General features: G+C 40.5%; 1 protein-coding gene and 1 long non-coding RNA gene across 2 annotated transcripts in view; both read right to left on the bottom strand.

The window, feature by feature from the left end:
• The window catches only part of LOC143110068 (uncharacterized), a 43,088-nt gene extending 18,483 nt beyond the window's left edge, over window positions 1-24,605 (bottom strand). Inside the window, exon 1 of the long non-coding RNA XR_012984043.1 lies at window positions 23,758-24,605. This is a non-coding gene — a long non-coding RNA (uncharacterized LOC143110068). The remainder of the gene's footprint in view (window positions 1-23,757) is intronic.
• A 612-nt stretch (window positions 24,606-25,217) lies between these two features.
• LOC143110067 (trace amine-associated receptor 13c-like) lies at window positions 25,218-26,132 on the bottom strand. Its single transcript, XM_076272899.1, has one exon. It carries the CDS (start codon window positions 25,968-25,970, stop codon window positions 25,218-25,220), a length of 753 nt encoding a protein of 250 aa, XP_076129014.1. The 5' UTR covers window positions 25,971-26,132.

Below are 26,132 nucleotides of genomic sequence, written 5' to 3'. Positions count from 1 at the left end.
GGCGCAAGGCCCTATTGTTTTTGTAAGGATTATTATTAGGGCCCGAGCACCGAAGGGCGCAAGGCCCTATTGTTTTTGTAAGGATTATTATTATTATTATTATTATTATTATTAGGGCCCGAGCACCGAAGGGCGCAAGGCCCTATTGTTTTTGTAAGGATTATTATTATTATTATTATTATTATTATTATTATTATTATTATTATTATTGTTATTCCACTTTTTTGCTTTCCTGTTTTCGAGGTGGTTAACATGGTCGAAACCTCTTGAAATTTGGCACACACGTCAGGTGTCATGCATCGCAGTTAGGTACAAGAGCTTGACCCCGGGCGTGGCCCAGGGACTCGCTAGCGCCTCCTTAGGTGACTTATCCCGCGGTTGGCAAATATTTTGAGGTGGTTAACATAATCGAAAACGCATGAAATTTAGCACACACATCAAGTGGTATAGTGAATAGACAGGGATAAAAGCTTGGCACCGGGCGTTGCCCAGGAACTCCATAGCGCCCCCTTACGTCACAGTGACTTGTGGTTGGCATATAGTTTTAGATACACACACCAAATTTGGTGGGTGTATGTAACTCCCAAAAACAAACAACTTTTGTATTAACATGCCATTAGCCACGCCCACAGGAAGTGAGGTAATTGAGATTTTGTGCGTTGTGGACATGATCAATTTTAACGTACTCCTCCTAGACGGTTGATCCGATTCATGTCAAGGTTGGTATACATGATGCCGAGATGTTCCTGATTGTAAATTGTGAAGCCTTTTTTTGATATGTTGTAATTTGACGAAATGGCGAAATTATTAATTTTAATACCCTTCCACATAAACAATAAATGTGTCATAATTCACCATGCATGGCTTGAAATGTTTTAAATTTCACAGGTCATTGAAGACCATGTTAATGATAATATTCAAATGCCCATAATGCATGTTTGGCATAGCGCCACCAACTGGCAACAGAAAGAATGACAATTATACTGATGTCACATGATCAATTTGAACATACTCCTCCTAGATGGTTTGTCAGATTCATTTGAAATTTGGCAAATATTATGCCAAGATGTCGCTGATGTTAAATTGTGAATGGATTTTTGTTGTATTGTTGTAATATATTTGATATGATTTTAATATCTCACCACATAAACAGGAAATGTGTCATAAATCACAGTGCATTGAATGAATGGTCTGAAACTTCTCAGGTTAATAGATATCATGATTATGATGATATCCAGACACCCAATGGGCCTGCCTGGCATAGCGCCACCACCTGGCCAAGCAGGAAATGTGCCAGAAATGGACAATGCCTTAAGTGATTGATCTGAAACTTTATAAAATATTGGATATCATTATTGTGATGATATTCACATGCGTAATTCACAGGCCTAACATAGCGCCACCTTTTGGCCAAGCAGGAAATGTGCCAGAAATGCTCTATGCTTTGAATAAATGGTCTGAAACTTCTCAGGTTAATAGATACTATGATTTTGATGATATCCAGACACCCAATGGGCCTGCCTGGCATAGCACCACCACCTGGTCAAGCAGTAAATGTGCCAGAAATGGACAATGCCTTAAGTGATTGATCTGAAAGTTTACAAACATTTTAGATATCATTACTGTGATGACATTCTCATGTGTAATTTTCATGCCTAACATAGCGCCACCATCTGGCCAACCAAAAAGTGTATCAGAAATGTTCTTTGCTTAAAATGAATGGTCTGAAATTTCTCAGGTTAATATATATTATGATTATGATGACACCCAATGGGCCTGCCTTGCATTACGCCCCCACCTGGCCAAGCGAGTAAATGTGGCAGAAAATCAAATACAAAAACAACTAGCACACGCATTAAATATGTACATTTCACAAATGCACCACGTCGGTGCTTTGTTGGATTCCGACAGGTCACGGGTTGCGGCCCGCAGGTGCTCGGGCCCGCCATTGCCGCTTGCGGCTATATTTATTATTATTATTGTTATTCCACTTTTTTGCTTTCCTGTTTTTGAGGTGGTTAACATGGTCGAAATCTCTTGAAATTTGGCACACACGTCAGGTGTCACGCATCGCAGTTAGGTACAAGAGCTTGACCCAGGGTGTGGCCCAGGGACTCGCTAGCGCCCTCTTAGGTGACTGATTCCGTGGTTGGCATATATTTTGAGGTGGTTAACATGGTCGAAAACACATGAAATTTAGCACACACATCAAGTGGTACAGTGAATAGACAGGGATAAAAGCTTGGCACCGGGCGTTGCCCAGGAACTCCATAGCGCCCCCTTACGTCACAGTGACTTGTGGTTGGCATATAGTTTTAGATACACACACCAAATTTGGTGGGTGTATGTAACTCCCAAAAACAAACAACTTTTGTATTAACATGCCATTAGCCACGCCCACAGGAAGTGAGGTAATTGAGATTTTGTGCGTTGTGGACATGATTCATTTTAACGTACTCCTCCTAGACGGTTGATCCGATTCATGTCAAAGTTGGTATACATGACGCCGAGATGTTCCTGATTCTAAATTGTGAAGCCTTTTTTTGATATGTTGTAATTTGACAAAATGGCGAAATTGTTAATTTTAATACCGTTCCACACAAACAATAAATGTGTCATAATTCACCATGCATGGCTTGAAATGTTTTAAATTTCACAGGTCATTAAAGACCATGTTAATGATAATATTCACATGCCCATAATGCATGTTTGGCATAGCGCCACCAACTGGCAACAGAAAGAATGGCAATTATGCTGATTTCACATGATCAATTTGAACATACTCCTCCTAGACGGTTTGTCAGATTCATTTGAAATTTGGCAAACATTATGCCAAGATGTTGCTGATGTTAAATTGTGAATGGATTTTTGAATGTTGTAATATATTTGATATGATTTTAATATCTCACCACATAAACAGGAAATGTGTCATAAATCACAGTGCATTGAATGAATGGTCTGAAACTTCTCAGGTTAATAGATATCATGATTATGATGATATCCAGACACCCAATGGGCCTGCCTGGCATAGCGCCACCACCTGGCCAAGCAGGAAATGTGCCAGAAATGGAAAATGCCTTAAGTGATTGATCTGAAACTTTATTAAATATTGGATATCATTATTGTGAGAATATTCACATGCGTAATTCACAGGCCTAGCATAGCGCCACCATCTGGCCAAGCAGGAAATGTGCCAGAAATGCTCTATGCTTTGAATAAATGGTCTGAAACTTCTTAGGTTAATAGATATTATGATTATGATGATATCCAGACACCCAATGGGCCTGCCTGGCATAGCGCCACCACCTGGTCAAGCAGGAAATCTGCCAGAAATGGACAATGCCGTAAGTGATTGGTCTGAAAGTTTACAAACATTTTGGATATCATTATTGTGATGATATTCACATGGGTAATTTCAATGCCTAACATAGCGCCACCATCTGGCCAACCAACAATGTATCAGAAATGTTCTTTGCTTAAAATGAATGGTCTGAAATTTCTCAGGTTAATATATATTATGATGATGACACCCAATGGGCCTGCCTGTCATAGCGCCACCACCTGGCCAAGCAAGTACTTGTGGCAGAAAATAAAATACAAAAACAAGTAGCACACGCATCAAATATTTACATTTCACAAATGCACCATGTCGGTGCTTTGTTGGATTCCGACATGTAACGGGTTGCGGCCCGCAGGTGCTCGGGCCCGCCATTGCCGCTTGCGGCTATATTTATTATTATTAGGGCCCGAGCACCGAAGGGCGCAAGGCCCTATTGTTTTTGTAAGGATTATTATTATTATTATTATTATTATTATTATTATTTTTCTATATTATTATTGTTATTCTACTTTTTTGCTTTCCTGTTTTTGAGGTGGTTAACATGGTCGAAAACTCTTGAAATTTGGCACACACGTCAAGTGTTACGCATCGCAGTTAGGAACAAGAGATTGACCCCGGGCGTGGCCCAGGGACTCGCTAGCGCCACCTCAGGTGACTGATCCCGTGGTTGGCAAATATTTTGAGGTGGTTAACATAATCGAAAAGTCTTGAAATTTGGCACACACATCAGGTGTCATACAAAGCAGCTAGGTAAAAAAGCTTGGCCCCGGGCATGGCCCAGAGACTCGCTAGCGCCCCCTTATGTCACTGTGACTTGTGGTTGGCATATAGTTTTAGATACACACACCAAAATTGGGGGGTGTATGTAACTCCCAAAAACAAACAACTTTTGTATTAACATGCCATTAGCCACGCCCACAGGAAGTGAGGTAATTGAGAATTTGTGCGTTGTGGACATGATTAATTTTAACGTACTCCTCCTAGACGGTTGATCCGATTCATGTCAAAGTTGGTATACATGACGCTGAGATGTTCCTGATTCTAAATTGTGAAGCCTTTTTTTGATATGTTGTAATTTGACAAAATGGCGAAATTGTTAATTTTAATACCGTTCCACACAAACAATAAATGTGTCATAATTCACCATGCATGGCTTGAAATGTTTTAAATTTCACAGGTCATTAAAAACCATGTTAATGATAATATTCACATGCCCATAATGCATGTTTGGCATAGCGCCACCAACTGGCAACAGAAAGAATGGCAATTATGCTGATTTCACATGATCAATTTGAACATACTCCTCCTAGACGGTTTGTCAGATTCATTTGAAATTTGGCTAACATTATGCCAAGATGTCGCTGATGTTAAATTGTGAATGGATTTTGGAATGTTGTAATATATTTTCATATGATTTTAATATCTCACCACATAAACAGGAAATGTGCCAGAAATGCTCTATGCTTTGAATAAATGGTCTGAAACTTTTCAGGTTAATAGATATTATGATTATGATGATATCCAGACACCCAATGGGCCAGCCTGGCATAGCGCCACCACCTGGCCAAGCAGGAAATGTGCCAGAAATGGACAATGCCTCAAGTGATTGATCTGAAAGTTTACAAACATTTTGGATATCATTATTGTGATGATATTCACATGTGTAATTTTCATGCCTAACATAGCGCCACCATCTGGCCAACCAAAAAGTGTATCAGAAATGTTATTTGCTTAAAATGAATGGTCTGAAATTTCTCAGGTTAATATATATTATGATTATGATGACACCCAATGGGCCTGCCTTGCATTACGCCCCCACCTGGCCAAGCGAGTAAATGTGGCAGAAAATAAAATACAAAAACAAATAGCACACGCATCAAATATGTACATTTCACAAACGCACCACGTCGGTGCTTTGTTGGATTCCAACATGTCACGGGTTGCGGCCCGCAGGTGCTCGGGCCCGCCATTGCCGCTTGCGGCTATATTTATTATTATTATTGTTATTCCACTTTTTTGCTTTCCTGTTTTTGAGGTGGTTAACATGGTCGAAACCTCTTGAAATTTGGCACACACGTCAGGTGTCATGCATCGCAGTTAGGTACAAGAGCTTGACCCCGGGCGTGGCCCAGGGACTCGCTAGCGCCCCCTTAGGTGACTGATCCCGTGGTTGGCAAATATTTTGAGGTGGTTAACATAATCGAAAACGCATGAAATTTTGCACACACATCAAGTGGTACAGTGAATAGACAGGGATAAAAGCTTGGCACCGGGCGTTGCCCAGGAACTCCATAGCGCCCCCTTACGTCACAGTGACTTGTGGTTGGCATATAGTTTTAGATACACACACCAAATTTGGTGGGTGTATGTAACTCCCAAAAACAAACATCTTTTGTATTAACATGCCATTAGCCACGCCCACAGGAAGTGAGGTAATTGAGATTTTGTGCGTTGTGGACATGATCAATTTTAACGTACTCCTCCTAGACGGTTGATCTGATTCATGTCAAAGTTGGTATACATGATGCCGAGATGTTCCTGATTATAAATTGTGAAGTTTTTTTTCGATATGTTGTAATTTGACGAAATGGCAAAATTATTAATTTGAATACCCTTCCACATAAACAATAAATGTGTCATAATTCACCATGCATGGCTTGAAATGTTTTAAATTTCACATGTCATTGAAGACCATGTTAATGATAATATTCACATGCCCATAATGCATGTTTGGCATAGCGCCACCAACTGGCAACAGAAAGAATGACAATTATACTGATGTCACATGATTAATTTGAACATACTCCTCCTAGACGGTTTGCCAGATTCATTTGAAATTTGGCAAACATTATGCCAAGATGTCGCTGATGTTAAATTGTGAATGGATTTTTGAATGTTGTAATATATTTGATATGATTTTAATATCTCACCACATAAACAGGAAATGTGTCATAAATCACAGTGCATTGAATGAATGGTCTGAAACTTCTCAGGTTAATAGATATCATGATTATGATGATATCCAGACACCCAATGGGCCTCCCTGGCATAGCGCCACCACCTGGCCAAGCAGGAAATGTGCCAGAAATGTACAATGCCTTAAGTGATTGATCTGAAACTTTATAAAATATTGGATATCATTATTGTGATGATATTCACATGCGTAATTCACAGGCCTAGCATAGCGCCACCTTCTGGCCAAGCATGAAATGTGCCAGAAATGCTCTATGCTTTGAATAAATGGTCTGAAACTTCTCAGGTTAATAGATATTATGATTATGATGATATCCAGACACCCAATGGGCCTGCCTGGCATAGCGCCACCACTTGGTCAAGCAGGAAATATGCCAGAAATGGACAATGCCTTAAGTGATTAATCTGAAAGTTTACAAACATTTTGGATATCATTATTGTGATGATATTCACATGTGCAATTTCCATGCCTAACATAGCGCCATCATCTGGCCAACCAAAAAGTGTATCAGAAATGTTATTTGCTTAAAATGAATGGTCTGAAATTTCTCAGGTTAATATATATTATGATTATGATGACACCCAATGGGCCTGCCTTGCATTAAGCCCCCACCTGGCCAAGCGAGTAAATGTGGAAGAAAATAAAATACAAAAGCAAATAGCACACGCATCAAATATGTACATTTCACAAACGCACCACGTCGGTGCTTTGTTGGATTCCGACATGTCATGGGTTGCGGCCCGCAGGTGCTCGGGCCCGCCATTGCCGCTTGCGGCTATATTTAGGGCCCGAGCACCGAAGGGCGCAAGGCCCTATTGTTTTTGTAAGGATTATTATTATTATTATTATTATTATTGTTATTCCACTTTTTTGCTTTCCTGTTTTTGAGGTGGTTAACATGGTCGAAAATTCTTGAAATTTGGCACACACGTCAGGTGTCACACAACGCAGTTAGGTACAAGAGCTTGACCTCGGGTGTGGCCCAGAGACTCGCTAGCGCCCCCTTAGGTGACTGATCCCGTGGTTGGCATATATTTTCAGGTGGTTAACATGGTCGAAAACGCATGAAATTTAGCACACACATCAAGTGGTACAGTGAATAGACAGGGATAAAAGCTTGGCACCGGGCGTTGCCCAGGAACTCCATAGCGCCCCCTTACGTCACAGTGACTTGTGGTTGGCATATAGTTTTAGATACACACACCAAATTTGGTGGGTGTATGCAACTCCCAAAAACAAACAACTTTTGTATTAACATGCCATTAGCCACGCCCACAGGAAGTGAGGTAATTGAGATTTTGTGTGTTGTGGACATGATCAATTTTAACGTACTCCTCCTAGACGGTTGATCTGATTCATGTCAAAGTTGGTATACATGATGCCGAGATGTTCCTGATTATAAATTGTGAAGTTTTTTTTCGATATGTTGTAATTTGACGAAATGGCAAAATTATTAATTTGAATACCCTTCCACATAAACAATAAATGTGTCATAATTCACCATGCATGGCTTGAAATGTTTTAAATTTCACATGTCATTGAAGACCATGTTAATGATAATATTCACATGCCCATAATGCATGTTTGGCATAGCGCCACCAACTGGCAACAGAAAGAATGACAATTATACTGATGTCACATGATTAATTTGAACATACTCCTCCTAGACGGTTTGCCAGATTCATTTGAAATTTGGCAAACATTATGCCAAGATGTCGCTGATGTTAAATTGTGAATGGATTTTTGAATGTTGTAATATATTTGATATGATTTTAATATCTCACCACATAAACAGGAAATGTGTCATAAATCACAGTGCATTGAATGAATGGTCTGAAACTTCTCAGGTTAATAGATATCATGATTATGATGATATCCAGACACCCAATGGGCCTCCCTGGCATAGCGCCACCACCTGGCCAAGCAGGAAATGTGCCAGAAATGTACAATGCCTTAAGTGATTGATCTGAAACTTTATAAAATATTGGATATCATTATTGTGATGATATTCACATGCGTAATTCACAGGCCTAGCATAGCGCCACCTTCTGGCCAAGCATGAAATGTGCCAGAAATGCTCTATGCTTTGAATAAATGGTCTGAAACTTCTCAGGTTAATAGATATTATGATTATGATGATATCCAGACACCCAATGGGCCTGCCTGGCATAGCGCCACCACTTGGTCAAGCAGGAAATATGCCAGAAATGGACAATGCCTTAAGTGATTAATCTGAAAGTTTACAAACATTTTGGATATCATTATTGTGATGATATTCACATGTGCAATTTCCATGCCTAACATAGCGCCATCATCTGGCCAACCAAAAAGTGTATCAGAAATGTTATTTGCTTAAAATGAATGGTCTGAAATTTCTCAGGTTAATATATATTATGATTATGATGACACCCAATGGGCCTGCCTTGCATTAAGCCCCCACCTGGCCAAGCGAGTAAATGTGGAAGAAAATAAAATACAAAAGCAAATAGCACACGCATCAAATATGTACATTTCACAAACGCACCACGTCGGTGCTTTGTTGGATTCCGACATGTCATGGGTTGCGGCCCGCAGGTGCTCGGGCCCGCCATTGCCGCTTGCGGCTATATTTAGGGCCCGAGCACCGAAGGGCGCAAGGCCCTATTGTTTTTGTAAGGATTATTATTATTATTATTATTATTATTGTTATTCCACTTTTTTGCTTTCCTGTTTTTGAGGTGGTTAACATGGTCGAAAATTCTTGAAATTTGGCACAAACGTCAGGTGTCACACAACGCAGTTAGGTACAAGAGCTTGACCTCGGGTGTGGCCCAGAGACTCGCTAGCGCCCCCTTAGGTGACTGATCCCGTGGTTGGCATATATTTTCAGGTGGTTAACATGGTCGAAAACGCATGAAATTTAGCACACACATCAAGTGGTACAGTGAATAGACAGGGATAAAAGCTTGGCACCGGGCGTTGCCCAGGAACTCCATAGCGCCCCCTTACGTCACAGTGACTTGTGGTTGGCATATAGTTTTAGATACACACACCAAATTTGGTGGGTGTATGCAACTCCCAAAAACAAACAACTTTTGTATTAACATGCCATTAGCCACGCCCACAGGAAGTGAGGTAATTGAGATTTTGTGTGTTGTGGACATGATCAATTTTAACGTACTCCTCCTAGACGGTTGATCCGATTCATGTCAAAGTTGGTATACATGACGCCGAGATGTTCCTGATTATAAATTGTGAAGCCTTTTTTTGATATGTTGTAATTTGACGAAATGGCGAAATTATTAATTTTAATACCCTTCCACATAAACAATAAATGTGTCATAATTCACCATGCATGGCTTGAAATGTTTTAAATTTCACAGGTCATTGAAGACCATGTTAATGATAATATTCACATGCCCATAATGCATGTTTGGCATAGCGCCACCAACTGGCAACAGAAAGAATGACAATTATACTGATGTCACATGATCAATTTGAACATACTCCTCCTAGACGGTTTGTCAGATTCATTTGAAATTTGGCAAACATTATGCCAAGATGTCGCTGATGTTAAATTGTGAATGGATTTTTGAATGTTGTAATATATTTGATATGATTTTAATATCTCACCACATAAACAGGAAATGTGTCATAAATCACAGTGCATTGAATGAATGGTCTGAAACTTCTCAGGTTAATAGATATCATGATTATGATGATATCCAGACACCCAATGGGCCTGCCTGGCATAGCGCCACCACCTGGCCAAGCAGGAAATGTGCCAGAAATGGACAATGCCTTAAGTGATTGATCTGAAACTTTATAAAATATTGGATATCATTATTGTGATGATATTCACATGCGTAATTCACAGCCCTAGCATAGCGCCACCTTCTGGCCAAGCAGGAAATGTGCCAGAAATGCTCTATGCTTTGAATAAATGGTCTGAAACTTTTCAGGTTAATAGATATTATGATTATGATGATATCCAGACACCCAATGGGCCTGCCTGGCATAGCGCCACCACCTGGTCAAGCAGTAAATGTACCAGATATTGGTAATGCTTATATTGGTTGATCTGAAACTTTGCAAAATATTGGATATCATTATTGTGATGATATTCACATGTGTAATTCAAATGCCTAATATAGCGCCACCATCTGGCCAAAAAGTGTATCAGAAATGTTCTTTGCTTAAAATGAATGGTCTGAAATTTCTCAGGTTAATATATATTATGCTGATGATGACACCCAATGGGCCTGCCTTGCATTTTGCCCCCACCTGGCCAAGCAAGTACATGTGACAGAAAATAAAATACAAAAACATATAGAACACGCATCAAATATGTACATTTCACAAACGCAACACGTCGGTGCTTTGTTGGATTCCGACATGTCACGGGTTGCGGCCCGCAGGTGCTCGGGCCCGCCATTGCCGCTTGCGGCTATATTTATTATTGTTATTCCACTTTTTTGCTTTCCTGTTTTTGAGGTGGTTAACATGGGCGAAAATTCTTGAAATTTGGCACACACGTCAGGTGTCACGCAACGCAGTTAGGTACAAGAGCTTGACCTCGGGTGTGGCCCAGAGACTCACTAGCGCCCCCTTAGGTGACTGATCCCGTGGTTGGCATATATTTTGAGGTGGTTAACATGGTCGAAAACGCATGAAATTTAGCACACACATCAAGTGGTACAGTGAATAGACAGGGATAAAGGCTTGGCACTGGGCGTTGCCCAGGAACTCCATAGCGCCCCCTTACGTCACAGTGACTTGTGGTTGGCATATAGTTTTAGATACACACACCAAATTTGGTGGGTGTATGTAACTCCCAAAAACAAACAACTTTTGTATTAACATGCCATTAGCCACGCCCACAGGAAGTGAGGTAATTGAGATTTTGTGCGTTGTGGACATGATCAATTTTAACGTACTCCTCCTAGACGGTTGATCCGATTCATGTCAAAGTTGGTATACATGATGCCGAGATGTTCCTGATTATAAATTGTGAAGTTTTTTTTTGATATGTTGTAATTTGACGAAATTGCGAAATTATTAATTTTAATACCCTTCCACATAAACAATAAATGTGTCATAATTCACCATGCATGACTTGAAATGTTTTAAATTTCACAGGTCATTGAAGACCATGTTAATGATAATATTCACATGCCCATAATGCATGTTTGGCATAGCGCCACCAACTGGCAACAGAAAGAATGACAATTATACTGATGTCACATGATCAATTTGAACATACTCCTCCTAGACGGTTTGTTAGATTCATTTGAAATTTGGCAAACATTATGCCAAGATGTCGCTGATGTTAAATTGTGAAGGGATTTTTGAATGTTGTAATATATTTGATATGATTTTAATATCTCACCACATAAACAGGAAATGTGCCATAAATCACAGTGCATTGAATGAATGGTCTGAAACTTCTCAGGTTAATAGATATCATGATTATGATGATATCCAGACACCCAATGGCCTGCCTGGCATAGCGCCACCACCTGGCCAAGCAGGAAATGTGCCAGAAATGGACAATGCCTTAAGTGATTGATCTGAAACTTTATAAAATATTGGATATCATTATTGTGATGATATTCACATGCGTAATTCACAGGCCTAGCATAGCGCCACCTTCTGGCCAAGCAGGAAATGTGCCAGAAATGCTCTATGCTTTGAATAAATGGTCTGAAACTTTTCAGGTTAATAGATATTATGATTATGATGATATCCAGACACCCAATGGGCCTGCCTGGCATAGCGCCACCACCTGGTCAAGCAGTAAATGTGCCAGAAATGGACAATGCCTTAAGTGATTGATCTGAAAGTTTACAAACATTTTGGATATCATTATTGTGATGGTATTCACATGTGTAATTTTCATGCCTAACATAACGCCACCATCTGGCCAACCAAAAAGTGTATCAGAAATGTTCTTTGCTTAAAATGAATGGTCTGAAATTTCTCAGGTTAATATATATTATGATTATGATGACACCCAATGGGCCTGCCTTGCATTACGCCCCCATCTGGCCAAGCGAGTAAATGTGGCAGAAAATAAAATACAAAAACAACTAGCACACGCATTAAATATGTACATTTCACAAACGCACCACGTCGGTGCTTTGGTGGATTCCGACATGTCACGGGTTGCGGCCCGCAGGTGCTCGGGCCCGCCATTGCCGCTTGCGGCTATATTTACTTTTGATATAGGCTACAGTAATTGGTAACGTAATTGAATTACTTTTGAAAGAAGTACCTAGTAACTGTAACTAATTACTAATTTTCAGTAACTTGCCCAACACTGACTGTAGGATAATATAACAAGTTGCACAGATAACCTTCAACTCAGTTGAAGGTTATCTGTGCAACTTGTTATTGTGATGAAATGCATTAAACACCACATGAGTGACTCACTATGTTAGCAATAAAAATATGGTTGTGTTTTGATTAGAATTTACGAGTTTATTACATGTTAACTGTAATCATGTTCCCATTAAATACGTTAATAAACTATAGTATGGCTTCTTTAATGCTCAAACATGTATTTAGAGAACACTTTTATTTGGTTTTATTACTTTTGAAATCAACCCAATTTAGGAAAAAAATATAACACTATTTTATGTTAAAATGCTGATTATGCGGCTTAGAACTCAGAATTGAGCTTGGTAAACAAAATATTCAGAAGGGTGGTTTACCAACTTTTCCTCAAATTTGCCGTCAGAAGTTCTCTTCTGTGAAGCTGCTCTCCCACTATATATTTCTACTTTAACGGCACCGACAATCAAAAAACCCAGTGGAAACTAGATGGCAGAAGTGTGTAGGCCAACCGGCCCTCCATTTTTTTCTACTTCGCCACCTACAGATGTTTTACCGGTATGATATTTCGAAACGCCATGTTATTTCCCATAGACATTCGACGCCCGGAAGTTGGATGGATACGGAAGTTACTGAGGCGGGACTGAGGCGGGTTCTGGAGAGGTCTATTTTTGGTCAACAATACTCGGGACACCGAAACACCGGGGCACATGAAATTTGGTGGGTATGTAGCCCCACTATAGCCTGACGTTGTCATACTCAATTCTAGTCAGAATATGAGTCTGATACTGCTCCATTGGGACGTAATTATGGGGCGTGTTTCAACCGATACAGGGGGGGAATGCCTCTGCACTCAATTGGATAGACCTAACCAATCAGAGCAACAAAATAGCTTACCGTGAGGTGTAGGAAGAAAACACACAAACCATCCTTCTTCTCCTATATCCCCTCCGTTTTTAAAAATAATTCTGTTGAACAGTGATCTGCTACAAACATGTTAAACAGCTGGGAAAGGCTGTCGCAAATCCCTCGAACAGGTGGTCAATCAGAGATTTCAAACGAAGGAGAGAACATGTCGCAATGCAACAGCGCTGTTTTCCCTTGATGAAAGTGAAACCACAAGTTTTCCCACATCTCAACTTTGGCCAAAGTTTTCAGAAATAATTGTTTTCAGTGATACAACCTCATTAAATAATATGAATTTTCAATATGGGGTCTTAAAAGCCATGTATCCTTCTAGCCACAGCGTTTTCGTTTCAAACATAAGCCTAATCTAAGCGTGCTCAGATGACGTGATAGACCAGGCGCTGTTGCTACCTGTCCATCATCGTAAAGCCTGATTTGATTGGTCCGCCTGATATAGGGCGAACATACTTCTACCACAATGAAGCAATGCCAGACCGAACTTCCCGACCTCAGTTGTCGGCGGGACTAAGTTCGGAATGGCACCCAGGCTAGCCCCACTAGACTTTTACGGAAAAATTTCGTTTGGTCCCCGGGGGCCACTCCCCCCCCGCGCTGGGCCCCCCCAAACCCAAAAAATGCAGTTTTTCCTACCTGAACCGTGGCACCGAGGATGAAGACATTTTTATGGTACTAGTGCAGTGCCCGTTCAAACATGCCATTTCTGAAGAAAACCCGTAGCCCAATTACATGCCAACAGGTAGCCTATGCCTGCTTTAAAAATAGGATGATAGGGAAACATCATTCCAGCTTTATAAGCATTCAATAATGAATACTGAATATTATAATATATTAGCCTATAATTAATGTGGCCTCTAATACATGTGTAATAAATTTAGGCATGGCTTGCGTCGCAACCTTGGTATAGTTCGCTCCATCGTTCTTGGATTTGGTGTTTCTAGAAAGGGTAGTTCGAACTATCAATCGCAAACAAGGACGCAAAGTTTGGTAGTTTGAACTACTGCCCCTAGGCAGTCGCACTTGTGTCGTTCCTTGGTAGTTCCTGTTGGTGTCCGGAGCGCCTAACCAAAAATCACAACCGCCTAACCAAAATTTGCGAAGTGGATGTTTATCTCGTGACTCAATGATTGATCTATCCTGTAGCTTAATTTTGATTAAGACACTGCTCCCCTACTTGGCTCATTCTTGCTATTTATGTTAATTAAAGTATTGCCTTGCTTTTAGTATTATAATCTTCACAGACTCTTAAAACAGCAGTGATAAATGGTGTGTAGTGGCTAGAGCAGAAGACTTGTTATCTCAACGTTGTAGGTTCGATTTTCTTATGATGTGAGATTGTCCTCTTGCTTCTCGCTACCTGCAGGTGAACTGTGTGACACGTAGATTCAATTGTTTTTGACTGATGTATTGTACCTATGGTCTCTCGATGTAGAGTAACTATATACATCAGGGGTCGGCAACCTATGGCACGCGTGCCACGGGTGGCACGCCGCGGAATAAACACTGACACGCTGGCACCTTAGTATTATTACGATACTCACTTTATCTGTCCCGTTTAAAAAATAAAAGCATCTGCCTCTTTGTCTGTGAGCGTTTGACTGCCGGCACTAGGACCCGGAGGACACCACTGCGTGGATTTGCGTTAAATTGCAGGCGCGCGAATTTCAGATCAAAGTGTGTGACGTGACCTAAGCGCCCTGTCCGCTGTCTTCGTGCTGACTGAATGACAGAGCATGATATTGTGAACAATGGCAACGCCGGCTGCTGAAAAGGCTAAAACTAGGCCATTCCAGTCCTGCTGGACACAAAAGTTTGGTTTTGTATTTGTGAAGGACCGTGCTGTGTGCACTTTATGCTGTGAGAATGTTGTGTGCAGAACTTCAAGTGTTAAGCGTCATTTTGAGACGAAGCACGAGAAGACCTTCAAAGATCAAGCAGACAAAGTAGAGTCAATTAAACGTGCTGTGTCCAGATATGGAAAACAAGCTAGCTCCTTCAAGGTTTTTACCACTGCTAAAAATCACGGGACAGAAGCAAGCTATCGCATTGCGCATTGCATTGCAAAGCATGGGAAGCCGTTTACGGATGGCGAATTTATTAAGGAGGCTTTTCTCAGTTGCTCAGATGCTCTTTTTGAAAGCTTGCCAAATAAAGAAACCATCAAGTCACGAATAAAGGACATTCCCACGTCAGCTAGAAGTGTTCAGCGACGTATTGATGAAATGGCTGAAAATGTCAGAGCTCAGCAAACAGCTGGATTAAAAGATGCTGCGGTATTTAGCATTGCACTTGATGAAAGCGTGGATGTGAATGACATCCCGCGTTTGGCAGTCATGGCAAGGTACTGTGATTCAACTGTCAGAGAGGAACTATGCTGCGTGAAGCCTGACACTACAAAAGGTGAAGACGTGGCCAAGGCATTAATTGAACATTTTGAAGAACGAGGGATTAACATCAGAAAAGTGTTTGCAGTGACCACAGACGGCGCCCGCTATGGTTGGGAGACACAAGGGAGCTGTCAAACTGATTGAAGAAAAAGTCGGCCACCCCATCATGAAACTCCACTGCATAATACATCAGGAAAATCTGTGCGCAAAAATGTCAAATTCGGATCTCAATGAAGTTATGGCCTTGGTGACAAAGATTATTAACTTCATAGTGAAGCGATCTGCACTGACGCACCGGCAGTTTCAGTCCCTGCTCGAGGAGCTGGACAGCGAATATACAGATCTGCCTCTCCACTCAGCAGTGAGATGGCTGAGTTGCGGAAAAGTTCTGGAGCGATTTGTCAGCTGCTTTGATGCTATCAAGGCCTTTCTGAATGAAAAGGGCCAAAAATATCCAGAACTGGAGGACGAGAAGTGGATTGTGAAACTTATGTTTCTGGCGGACATTACGGGACATCTGAACGTGCTCAATCTCAGACTGCAAGGTGCAGGACAAACTGTTTTGGACATGTATGAGACATGGACGGCTTTTGTCGGTAAGCTGGCAGTATTCTCAGATGACATTTCCACCTCCACGTTCCGCTACTTCCGACACCTGAGAGAGCTGTCCTCCCTGCGCAACATCAGCACCGCTGAAATAACCACGTACATGCGTGTGCTGGAGGCGGAGTTCACCACGCGATTTGTGGATTTTAAAATGTACGGACCAATGTTCTCTATCTTGATCAAGCCCGACAGCTTTGATAGACTTGATTTGGATGCCACTCTGATCGACTGGATGGATACAGAGGACATAGAAATGCAGCTGATTGAGCTGAAGAGCTCAACACTGTGGGTGACCAAGTTTGCAGAGCTCAGAAAACAGTTGGAAGCCACACCAGTGAAAGATCACGGAGCCCACATCCTCACCTGCTGGGCATCTACACCTGAGAAATTCAGCTGTCTCAGGGGCATTGCACTGGCGCTGCTGTCAGTCTTCGGGTCAACATATCTCTGTGAGCAGGTGTTCTCACACATGAAACATGTGCTCAGCCCCACCCGCAGTCGGTTAACAACGGAGCACTCTGAGGCCTGTTTGCAACTCAAAGTAACTAACTACAAGCCCCAGATCACAGAGCTAAGTCAAGCAAAGCAGGGCCAGGGATCACACTGACTGTCTGGTAGGCAACTGATAATTTGATGTTGCCTCAGCCTACACTAGTTTTAGTTTAAATGTGTAGGCTAGCTGTTTTTCAGTCTTTGAAATGTTGATGTGGCTATTTTGTTAAGAATACAGATACTGTTATTGTTGAGAATAAAATTCCAGGTATATTGGAAATGTTTTTGTATTTTGTGTCATAATTTAACTTTGCGTTATCGTTGATAATGGCACACTAGATGAGAAGAAAATTTCAAACTGGCACTCCATGTCACAAAGGTTGCCGACCCCTGATATACATAAATATGTATGGTCAAAACCTATTGTTGTGTCTCGTAGGCCTACTCTTACTCAGAGATGAAAAGAAGAGATAGGATGCGAACTTATGAAGGTATATTGGGTGCAAAAGTGGCGAGCAAATTTTCTGCAGATTTTGCATGTGCACACTAAAGTCGTACATGTGTAACAGTAAAGTTGAAGTTGTACATATTTTTTTTCTATCATGTTAACACAAAATAGGGGCTGCGGGTTCACAAATCCTTTTTACAGGTACACAAATCCTATCATGTGAGTCACAACTTTCAAGAGTCATGCACTCGACACTTTTGCTCCAATCGTTGCAGCGCAGTTGGTGCGAAACACATTTGCACATCCGTGTTTCATAATCTGAGAACATGCACAACATTCGTGCATTTGTAAACCCAAATGTGAACTAATGCATCCGAAGTTGTGCATCTGTGAAATAATTTCTCATTAATAAAATTCTACAGATCGCTTTGATTTTCTTGCACGACTACAAGTCAATTGATACAAGTGCTCGAATCTGCTTCTACGAGTGACGAGTGACTTTTGCTCCTAGCTAGGTGATATAATAGGAGCAAAAAGATTTGTATGTGTGCACGTCGAGCAATCGATCGCGAAAACAAGGCGGCCGGATCTGGATCCTGGATCGCGCTCAGACTACCATTGCCTGCTCATAAAGTAAGTAACCTCAGCATGTTTCCTTATCAATGAAGGACACACGATTTATAGTTTTTCTTTGCACAAAGCGAGGAAAAAAATATTTGTTGCGGTGTTAAGTTTTACGACCTTATTATTTATAATGGCTGCACAGCAAACAGTTGCTAACTTGCCTAGCACTATCTGTCTTCGTGCAAGATACAAGTCAGCTGTTCGAATATTGCAGAACGATTGTGTCAGATAATGTGTCCTAACGATTTTGGACGGGCAGTGTTATTCTGTGCTTAGCTAGCTTGATCTGGCACTGGAGGATTTAGCAAGCAGGTAAACTAAGCTAAACATAGCTGTCATGATAATGTAAACCAACAAACAAGATAACTTTCTTCATATTATTATCATGTTACTTACCTTATGAGCAGGCAATGGTAGTCTGAGCGCGATCCAGATCCGGCCGCCTTGTTTTCTCGATCGATTCGCTCGACGTGCACACATACAAATCTTTTTGCTCCTATTATATCACCTAGCTAGGAGCAAAAGTATCGTCACTCGTAGAAGCAGATTCGAGCACTTGTATCAATTGACTTGTAGTCGTGCAAGAAAATCAAAGCGATCTGTAGAATTGTATTAATGAGAAATTATTTCTCAGATGCACAACTTCGGATGCATTAGTTCACATTTGGGTTTACAAATGCACGAATGTTGTGCATGTTCTCAGATTATGAAACACGGATGTGCAAATGTGTTTCGCACCAACTGCGCTGCAACGATTGGAGCAAAAGTGTCGAGTGCGTGACTCTTGAAAGTTGTGACTCACAGGATAGGATTTGTGTACCTGTAAAAAGGATTTGTGAACCCGTAGCCCCTATTTTGTGTTAACAAGATATAAAAAAAATATGTACAACTTCAACTTTACTGTTACACATTTACGACTTTAGTGTGCACATGCAAAATCTGCAGTTAAATGTGCTCGCCACTTTTGCACCCAATATACCTTCATACGAACTCCGGCCGAGTGCGCAGTGCACCAACGCACTGCCGTTAAGCCACGAGACAGTTGATAACCTATGGGATACCCAGATATTTGTCAAGGCTATATATTTTTTCCAACACATAGATATTTAACACAAATAATGGCTCATATTGGTCTGCTTAAGTTTTATATGCTTGCAATAGGTTTAGGTTTTGGCTGATGGCAATGACAATACCAGCATTAATCACTCGGTTTAGATTAGAAACATATGTCGACATAGGCCGTGACAGAACATTTCTAGGGGGTGGGGTATTACACGTTGCCACTGTTTCCACCAATGATATGTATCGCTGCATCATCAACAACGTTGTTGGAACTATGGTGTTCGAACGTCGGAGGTAGCGAATTGCGACACAGGTACGATGCTTTCTGGAAACAGGTGTAACAGTGTCGTTGTTTGGTCGCAAGTTGTGTCGTACCATGGTGGTTGAGCAACGTCGTTGCTAACTTTTCTAGAAACGACCCCCAGAATGACATAAGCCTAACAACTGTTTTGAGTTAAGGCTAAATGTAAGCTTACTGAATAACTTCCTAATACTGAAGACAAACCATTTTGTGGAATGATGCATCATTGTTTGAAATTTGCAACAATGTGACTCAAAAACAGTCTTTAGCATAAGTGACCTTGCTCAGTCTGCCACTTGTTGTTGTGTAGCTATGTGACATTAGCCTATCGCTCGTTTTAATTTGGGACCTTGCAGTCGGAATTGTCGTTTGTTTAGTCAAAGTCTCAAGTCCAAAGTAGCCTGGGCTATTCGAAGCGTCAGTTTATTGCACATACTTTTATTGAGTGCTCACTACATACCCGTGTTTGTTGGCGTGTTGTTGCAAAATTCGCGCAATCATTTTATGCAAGCAAACTGCATACAGGAAGTCTTTATTGTTGAGGTCAGACATGATAATTATCTTGCATCTTAACCCACAAGCGGTTCCCGAGTAATCCGTTTTTTAAATTGCGACTGACTATCATCAAAGTGAGACTTAGCTGTCAGTACACGATCCATGGGGTAGAGCTCCCCTGAAACTGGTCCCCTTGGAATTGGAAACAGTGCAGTGCAGCGATAAACGCCATACGTAAATAAGCATATTTTGAAATATGCATGCAAAAATCTTCACACCTTTGTGCCACGTGCGAGCCACATACGAAATCTTAGGTCAGTCTGACAAACAGTCAGCAAGATATGCGTGCCACAGAGACACAGACACTTCTTGCTTTATAGATAGATGTTGGTCTCAAGGGCCCACATCAACCTAGTCCATAATCACTCATTTGTGATTTGCACCCCCCCGCCGGTAAAAAATGAAAATGCAATATCATTCTGCTTTAATCTCCCCTCTCTTCAGTTAAGATGTTCAGAACTGCACCAAATTTTATGTGATTAACCTGACATTCTCTGGGGGTATGCCAAGTTTCGTAGAATTTCATCCATGGGGGGGGGTCTAAAAAAGTTAAGTTATGTGTTGGCTGCATTTCCAGTATTGGATTTACGTAGTAGTTTGTCCACCAGATGGCACATCGTTGCAATGAGACGTAATTTTGTTGGAAGTTAATCTAAAGTGGGTTGGAAAGACAATAAACACTTCCTACAAGGACAACACTGTTGCCAGATTGTGCCCGCCCAATTGGGCCTCTTTTGACTTTGTCGGGCGGGGGAAAATAAGCTTTAGGCGGGCAAATTAAAATTTCAGTTGAATGGATCTCTATGACAAAATCGTTGTTGGGGCGTTTTTTTTGCTGATGAGGGCAGGTTTTTGAGCGTGATTGAGCGTGATCTTATACAAGTTATATCAATAGCCTATAGGACCGTTAGCATTGGTTGAGTGATGGAGGCCAATTTGATTATTGGTGTTTGTAGAAAACCATAAATGCGGTTACCAAGCAAATTGATATCAGCGCTGTAATTGTATCTTCCGACTGTCATCTCATTCTTTTCTGAACAGCCTACTAACACAATGGTTTTCTAATGGAAAATATACCTGAAAGATAACCTGTCTATGAAGCATCCTAAACAGGCTGGGACATTTCTGCTTGCTAAATAGGTTTTCCTGCTGTCGATTCGCTCACAGTCCTTGGTGGCCCTGTCAGTGCTTTGTAAAATGTTGCGTTAAGACCACAAAAAGTCTCAAAAAGCATCTGAGCTAACGTTGATTCCCAAACACCGCTTCAATCCTCTATTTTCAAAGGTGTTTCAAGTAAGGAAGAGCATGGTCTGAAGTCTGAAAAATCATTTTGGTTCTCATTTTCAGAGCACCTAAACACCTTGTGGGAATATACAAAGATTTATTTTATATTTTTTCCTTTATTCTCCACGATCCCTTCTTTTTAAAAACACCAATTTGACTTGTCTAATGCAAATCTTTCTTTTTTACTTTCCACCCTGAACATGGACAAAAAGTACTATTGAGATCAATATGTTTTGTATAGAGTTACCACAGGTTACTCTATACAACCACAGGTGGCACCAGTTCTCTAGATGTGTGTGATTCAGGCACGCCAGCATGAATGGTATAGTGACTGCTGTTGTCATGCTAAGCTTATGCTCCTGTCTCTAAATAGGCACAGTGTAGACTAGACCTACTTGCTATGTCGCTTGATTTTCTGTAATAAATGCAGCCTGTAGCATAGGCTACTTCGGCAAACCCAGACTGGTGTGGCATCAGTTTCACTTTTAAAACGCAACAGTGTAGCGAGAGGGAGTGTGCAGGCTATTTATTTAATTTGCAGCATGACAGACGAACACCCATTGTGAGTGCACTCTACGAACCAGTGGCATCTTTAGTAGCATTTTTTAAATTATTATTTTCCCCCAGCAATCAGTACAAATAAGCATCGGTAGGCTAAATATAAAAATTAATCAAGATAGATCTGGCCAAAAGTGGGCCGTTTGCGGTCGTGGGCCTGGAGCGACTGCCCCCCCTGCTCCCTCCGCTTATGGGTAGAATTGAAATGGTAGGCTACTTGTTACTTCATTATGCTAAATTAGTACATCAAAAACTGTTGTGACTGTCTGACTGACAAAATTTTGTTTTGTTAGTAATTCTAATCCTGCATAATATCAATGGAGAATGCTATGCTAGACAAGGTAAATCAACCGAACCAGCTAACCAGAGGTTAGCCATAGGCTACTATCCATTATCGTAAAATAACTGAAGCTGAAGTGAAAGCAATTCACGTTTATTGAGTCCCATTGTGTTGATCTTTCTTGTGATGTGTAGTTGTGGCTCATAATCTGTCCATGATGCCAAGGGGTATAAATACGAATTCTTCTCATTTGTTGCTTTAACAGTAGGTTATTAAGTGCATGGTTTTATTTGCATAAAATATGTAAAGAAAATGTAGGGAGTTATTTATAATTTGGCCGGGATTATTTCACTTCCCTATCCCAGAACCCCCACACTTTTAAAAAGCTTGATAGGCCCCTGCCCTTGAGCAAGGCACCTAACCCCTCACTGCTCCCCGAGCGCCACTGCAGCAAGGCAGCTCGCTGCTCCGGGTCATTGTGTGATTCACCTCACTGTGTGTTCACTACGTGCTCTGTGTGTTACACTAATTCACAGATGGGATAAATGCAGAGACCAAATTCCTTGTGTACGCAAGTATTCTTGGCCTACAAACCTAATTTATGATTTACAATTACATTCATACACATTCCTCTTTTCAGAGCATGTTCCACCATCATCACATAAATCATCATATAATTGCTAATTTGTACTTAAAAGCTGCAGAGTGTTGCGTTTTGTGTCCACTCTGGTGTCTACGGGGCTCCCGTAACACAGTAGAGATCGCTACTCCTGTAGGTGTGGGTGCGCTCGTCTTCGGACTGTGAGGATTTCACAGGGTAAAAGAGGAGGTATGCGTTTTGTGACTACTCTGGTGTCTAAAGGGATTGATTCCCTTTAACACAGTTGAGATCGCTACTCCTGTGTGTAATTGTCTTCGGACTGTGATAATATCACAGGGTAAAAGAGGAAGTATCTTTCAGTGTATGTGTCTCATGCGAGGGCCCCTTTTCAACGGGTTTAGGATGTACGATAGGGTTGACTTTGTTGAGAGGTTTTCTCTATCTGAATCAAATTCCCTAATTTGGGGTTTGGGGGCTAAGGAAGGTGGACTACTTCAGAGTCACTTTCTATCTCTTAGTCGCTGTTCCCTATTCCCTTGGTTCGTACTTCAATATGTGGTTAACTTCACTAAAAGAGGAAGAAATTCAGAGCTGTATTTGCAAGAGTTGTTTGTCATCAAAATCTGAGAGAGGTCAGAAACTCACTACGGACGTTCATCTGGCCGTCCAGATTTGAGAGAAAATCAACTACCCTATTATTTGGGGATTCTTGTCAAAATTAAATCAAAGCTCCTTTTTATGATTTTAGATTTCCGTATCCTCGCTTGGGTGTGTGATGTGCGTTTAGACCACAACGGGTCCTAGACCTTAGTTTCACAAACAATTTTTCACAACAAATAAATTTGCTAACAAAGCCTATTTGGTTTTTTGTTTGCCCTGGAGCATAGGACTTTCCTTCCTAAATGCCTGGCTGAGTTCTCTACTCCTGTGTGTGTCAGTGCGTGTGCAGTATATTTTTGCCCATATACAGTGTCTTAGAAAGTAGCCCTCAAACGGACGCCTTACTTACCCGGAGCGATGTCAAATCTTTGGAGCAGGAGGCCCTATTGCAAGGCATCCGGGGTTCTCAGCAACACAGGAGAGGCAGAAAAATACGAGAAAACGCTAGACGGCCTTTTTACAAACCCCTAATCAAAGGTTAGGATTTTGACTTTTATTAAATAAAAAAAAAATACAAAGAAAGAAAACTGTCTAAGTCTAAAAGCAAAATGCTCGATCCAAAGAAAAAAGAAGATCAAAAAGCCCTGAACAAGGGGCCGTTCTCTTTTTATACCCTTCTCGGTCAGATAGAACATGTCCAAATTTGGTATTGTGTCTTGCCATGAAATATTGGTTCTGCTTTTTGGTTTTTGTTTGGTTGCCAGTCAGCTTTTTGTTTTGCTGACAGTTTCTTACAGCTGGTACATTATGTTCTTACATTCTGTCTTTACATTTTGTTCAAAGCACATCTCATTTAGCATACTGTAACACACTTTAATTCTAACACAACCTTTTCATATCTAAGCAAACACATTTTATGTAGCAAAACATTTTAAGTTTTATAAGCAAACTTTCTTATATATATTTAAGAAAAAACACTCTTTAAGTTTAAGCAAAATCATAACAGATTATTCTAGAAAAAAACAATTTATGCTTTTAATTAAGAAAACACACTTCAATTCTAAGCTTCTAAGTTTTTAAACATTATAAGTCTAACTTGTTTCACACTGGTTGTCTATCACTATCTTGCAGCATTTGCACATTTTTATTTGTTTTAGAGCAAGCTGGATTTAAGCAGTAATATGACAAAAAATATTTTAATAGCAAATTATGATTCTCATTGTTAATTATTATCACATCTTCACATTTGTAAAGTCACGCTACAAGAGTATCATAAAAATTCTTGATATCAGCCAATGCCCCTACAGTAGGCTACCTTTCACTGACTCAGGTATTATTGCTTCTCATTTCTTTGTAAGTGTTCATTTATTGATAAAGAGTAAATGTTTGTGGACAAAATACATACATTTTCATAACCAACTACATGTACATCCCACCATGAAGCCTACTGATGAAGAATTCATGAAATGGTAAAAGAAACTGCAAATAAATATGAGAATAATATCAATATATGTGCAATAGGCTATTCAAACTTTTAAAGTCATGTAGTGCATTAGTGTATGCTTTTGTATTACTTGGCAATCATCAACCATTTCAATAACATCTTTTAACAAACACATTGTAAGTACTAAATAAATTGTATACACATTTCATAGATAAAATATAACCAACAATATTTCAGAATGTTGCTGAAAACACAACTAAGTCGAAATATATCATAAAGTCATTCATTGTGTCATTCATTCATTATGGCATGATCATATAGTATTTATGAGGTTGTTGTCTTTTATCTATGTATTCTTTCACATACTCAGACAAATTTGTTTCTGATTGATTTCATATCGAGGGCTGATTAAAAAAAAAAGAAAATCACTTCACTTGCATGAGAGAAGACTCGGGGCTACATATTTGACACCTTAAAATTATTTTCATGCTCTTTTGAAACCACGGGTAGAACAAAGCATATATAATCGGATTGAACAAAGAATTCAGGTAGAGTAGGGCTGATGTGTAATTCAGTACTGCCTCTAAGATTTGGGAGTTTATACCAGGAATAACACTAGCAAAGTAATATGGAACAACACATAACAAAAAGACAGACACTAATATTCCCAGCACTTTTGCAGCTTTTCTCTCTGATCGTTTAGGCACATTATTATTCTTGCTATTTGGATTTCCCTGACTGTTAGCTGCCCTGATGGCAGTGGCATGTTTCCTGGCAATGCCAAAGATTATCAGGTACAGTACAAACATAATGCAGCAAGGCAATACAAACACCACTACAAAATCAACCCAAGACCATATTTCATCAACAGCAATGAGACAGTCATGTGGACAGAGTGTCAGTGCATGAGTAAAGAAACCGTTGTCGTACAGAAGAGCAAAATTGTAAGCCATAGAAAAGACCCAGTCTAGGGAGGCCAAAATGATCATGAGGTTCACAGTGATTTTCTTGGAATAGTAAAATGGATTGCTCAGAGCCATACACCTATCCACTGCAATGAGAGCCACAATATGGACAGATGCACAGGTCAAGTGGAATGACACAAAGTTGAAAAAAACACAAGCTCTTGTTCCAAAAAACCAGCATGATTCTATCAGCCAAATAAATTGCATTGGCATTACAAAAATTCCCACAAAGAAATCAGTCACAGCCAAGAAAAAAAGGAGCACATTAGTTGGTGTGTGAAGCTGTTTGAAGTGACACACCGATGTGATAACAAGCAGGTTGCCACCCACAGTGATTAGCACAGCAAGTATTGCAGACACATACAAAGCCACATA

Source organism: Alosa pseudoharengus, unplaced genomic scaffold (genome assembly GCF_046254945.1).
Source record: "Alosa pseudoharengus isolate Yale_2024_CS ecotype anadromous, Long Island Sound unplaced genomic scaffold, YU_APseudo_1.1 YU_APseudo_1.1_scf_7, whole genome shotgun sequence".
Taxonomy (NCBI): Eukaryota; Metazoa; Chordata; class Actinopteri; order Clupeiformes; family Clupeidae; genus Alosa; species Alosa pseudoharengus.
Note: the sequence above shows the minus strand (reverse complement) of the source record. Positions and strands in the feature narration are given on the sequence as shown.

Coding starts and splice junctions, on each gene's coding strand:
- LOC143110067 (XM_076272899.1), bottom strand. CDS start 25,970: ATGCCAATGCAATTTATTTGGCTGATAGAATCATGCTGGTTTTTTGGA.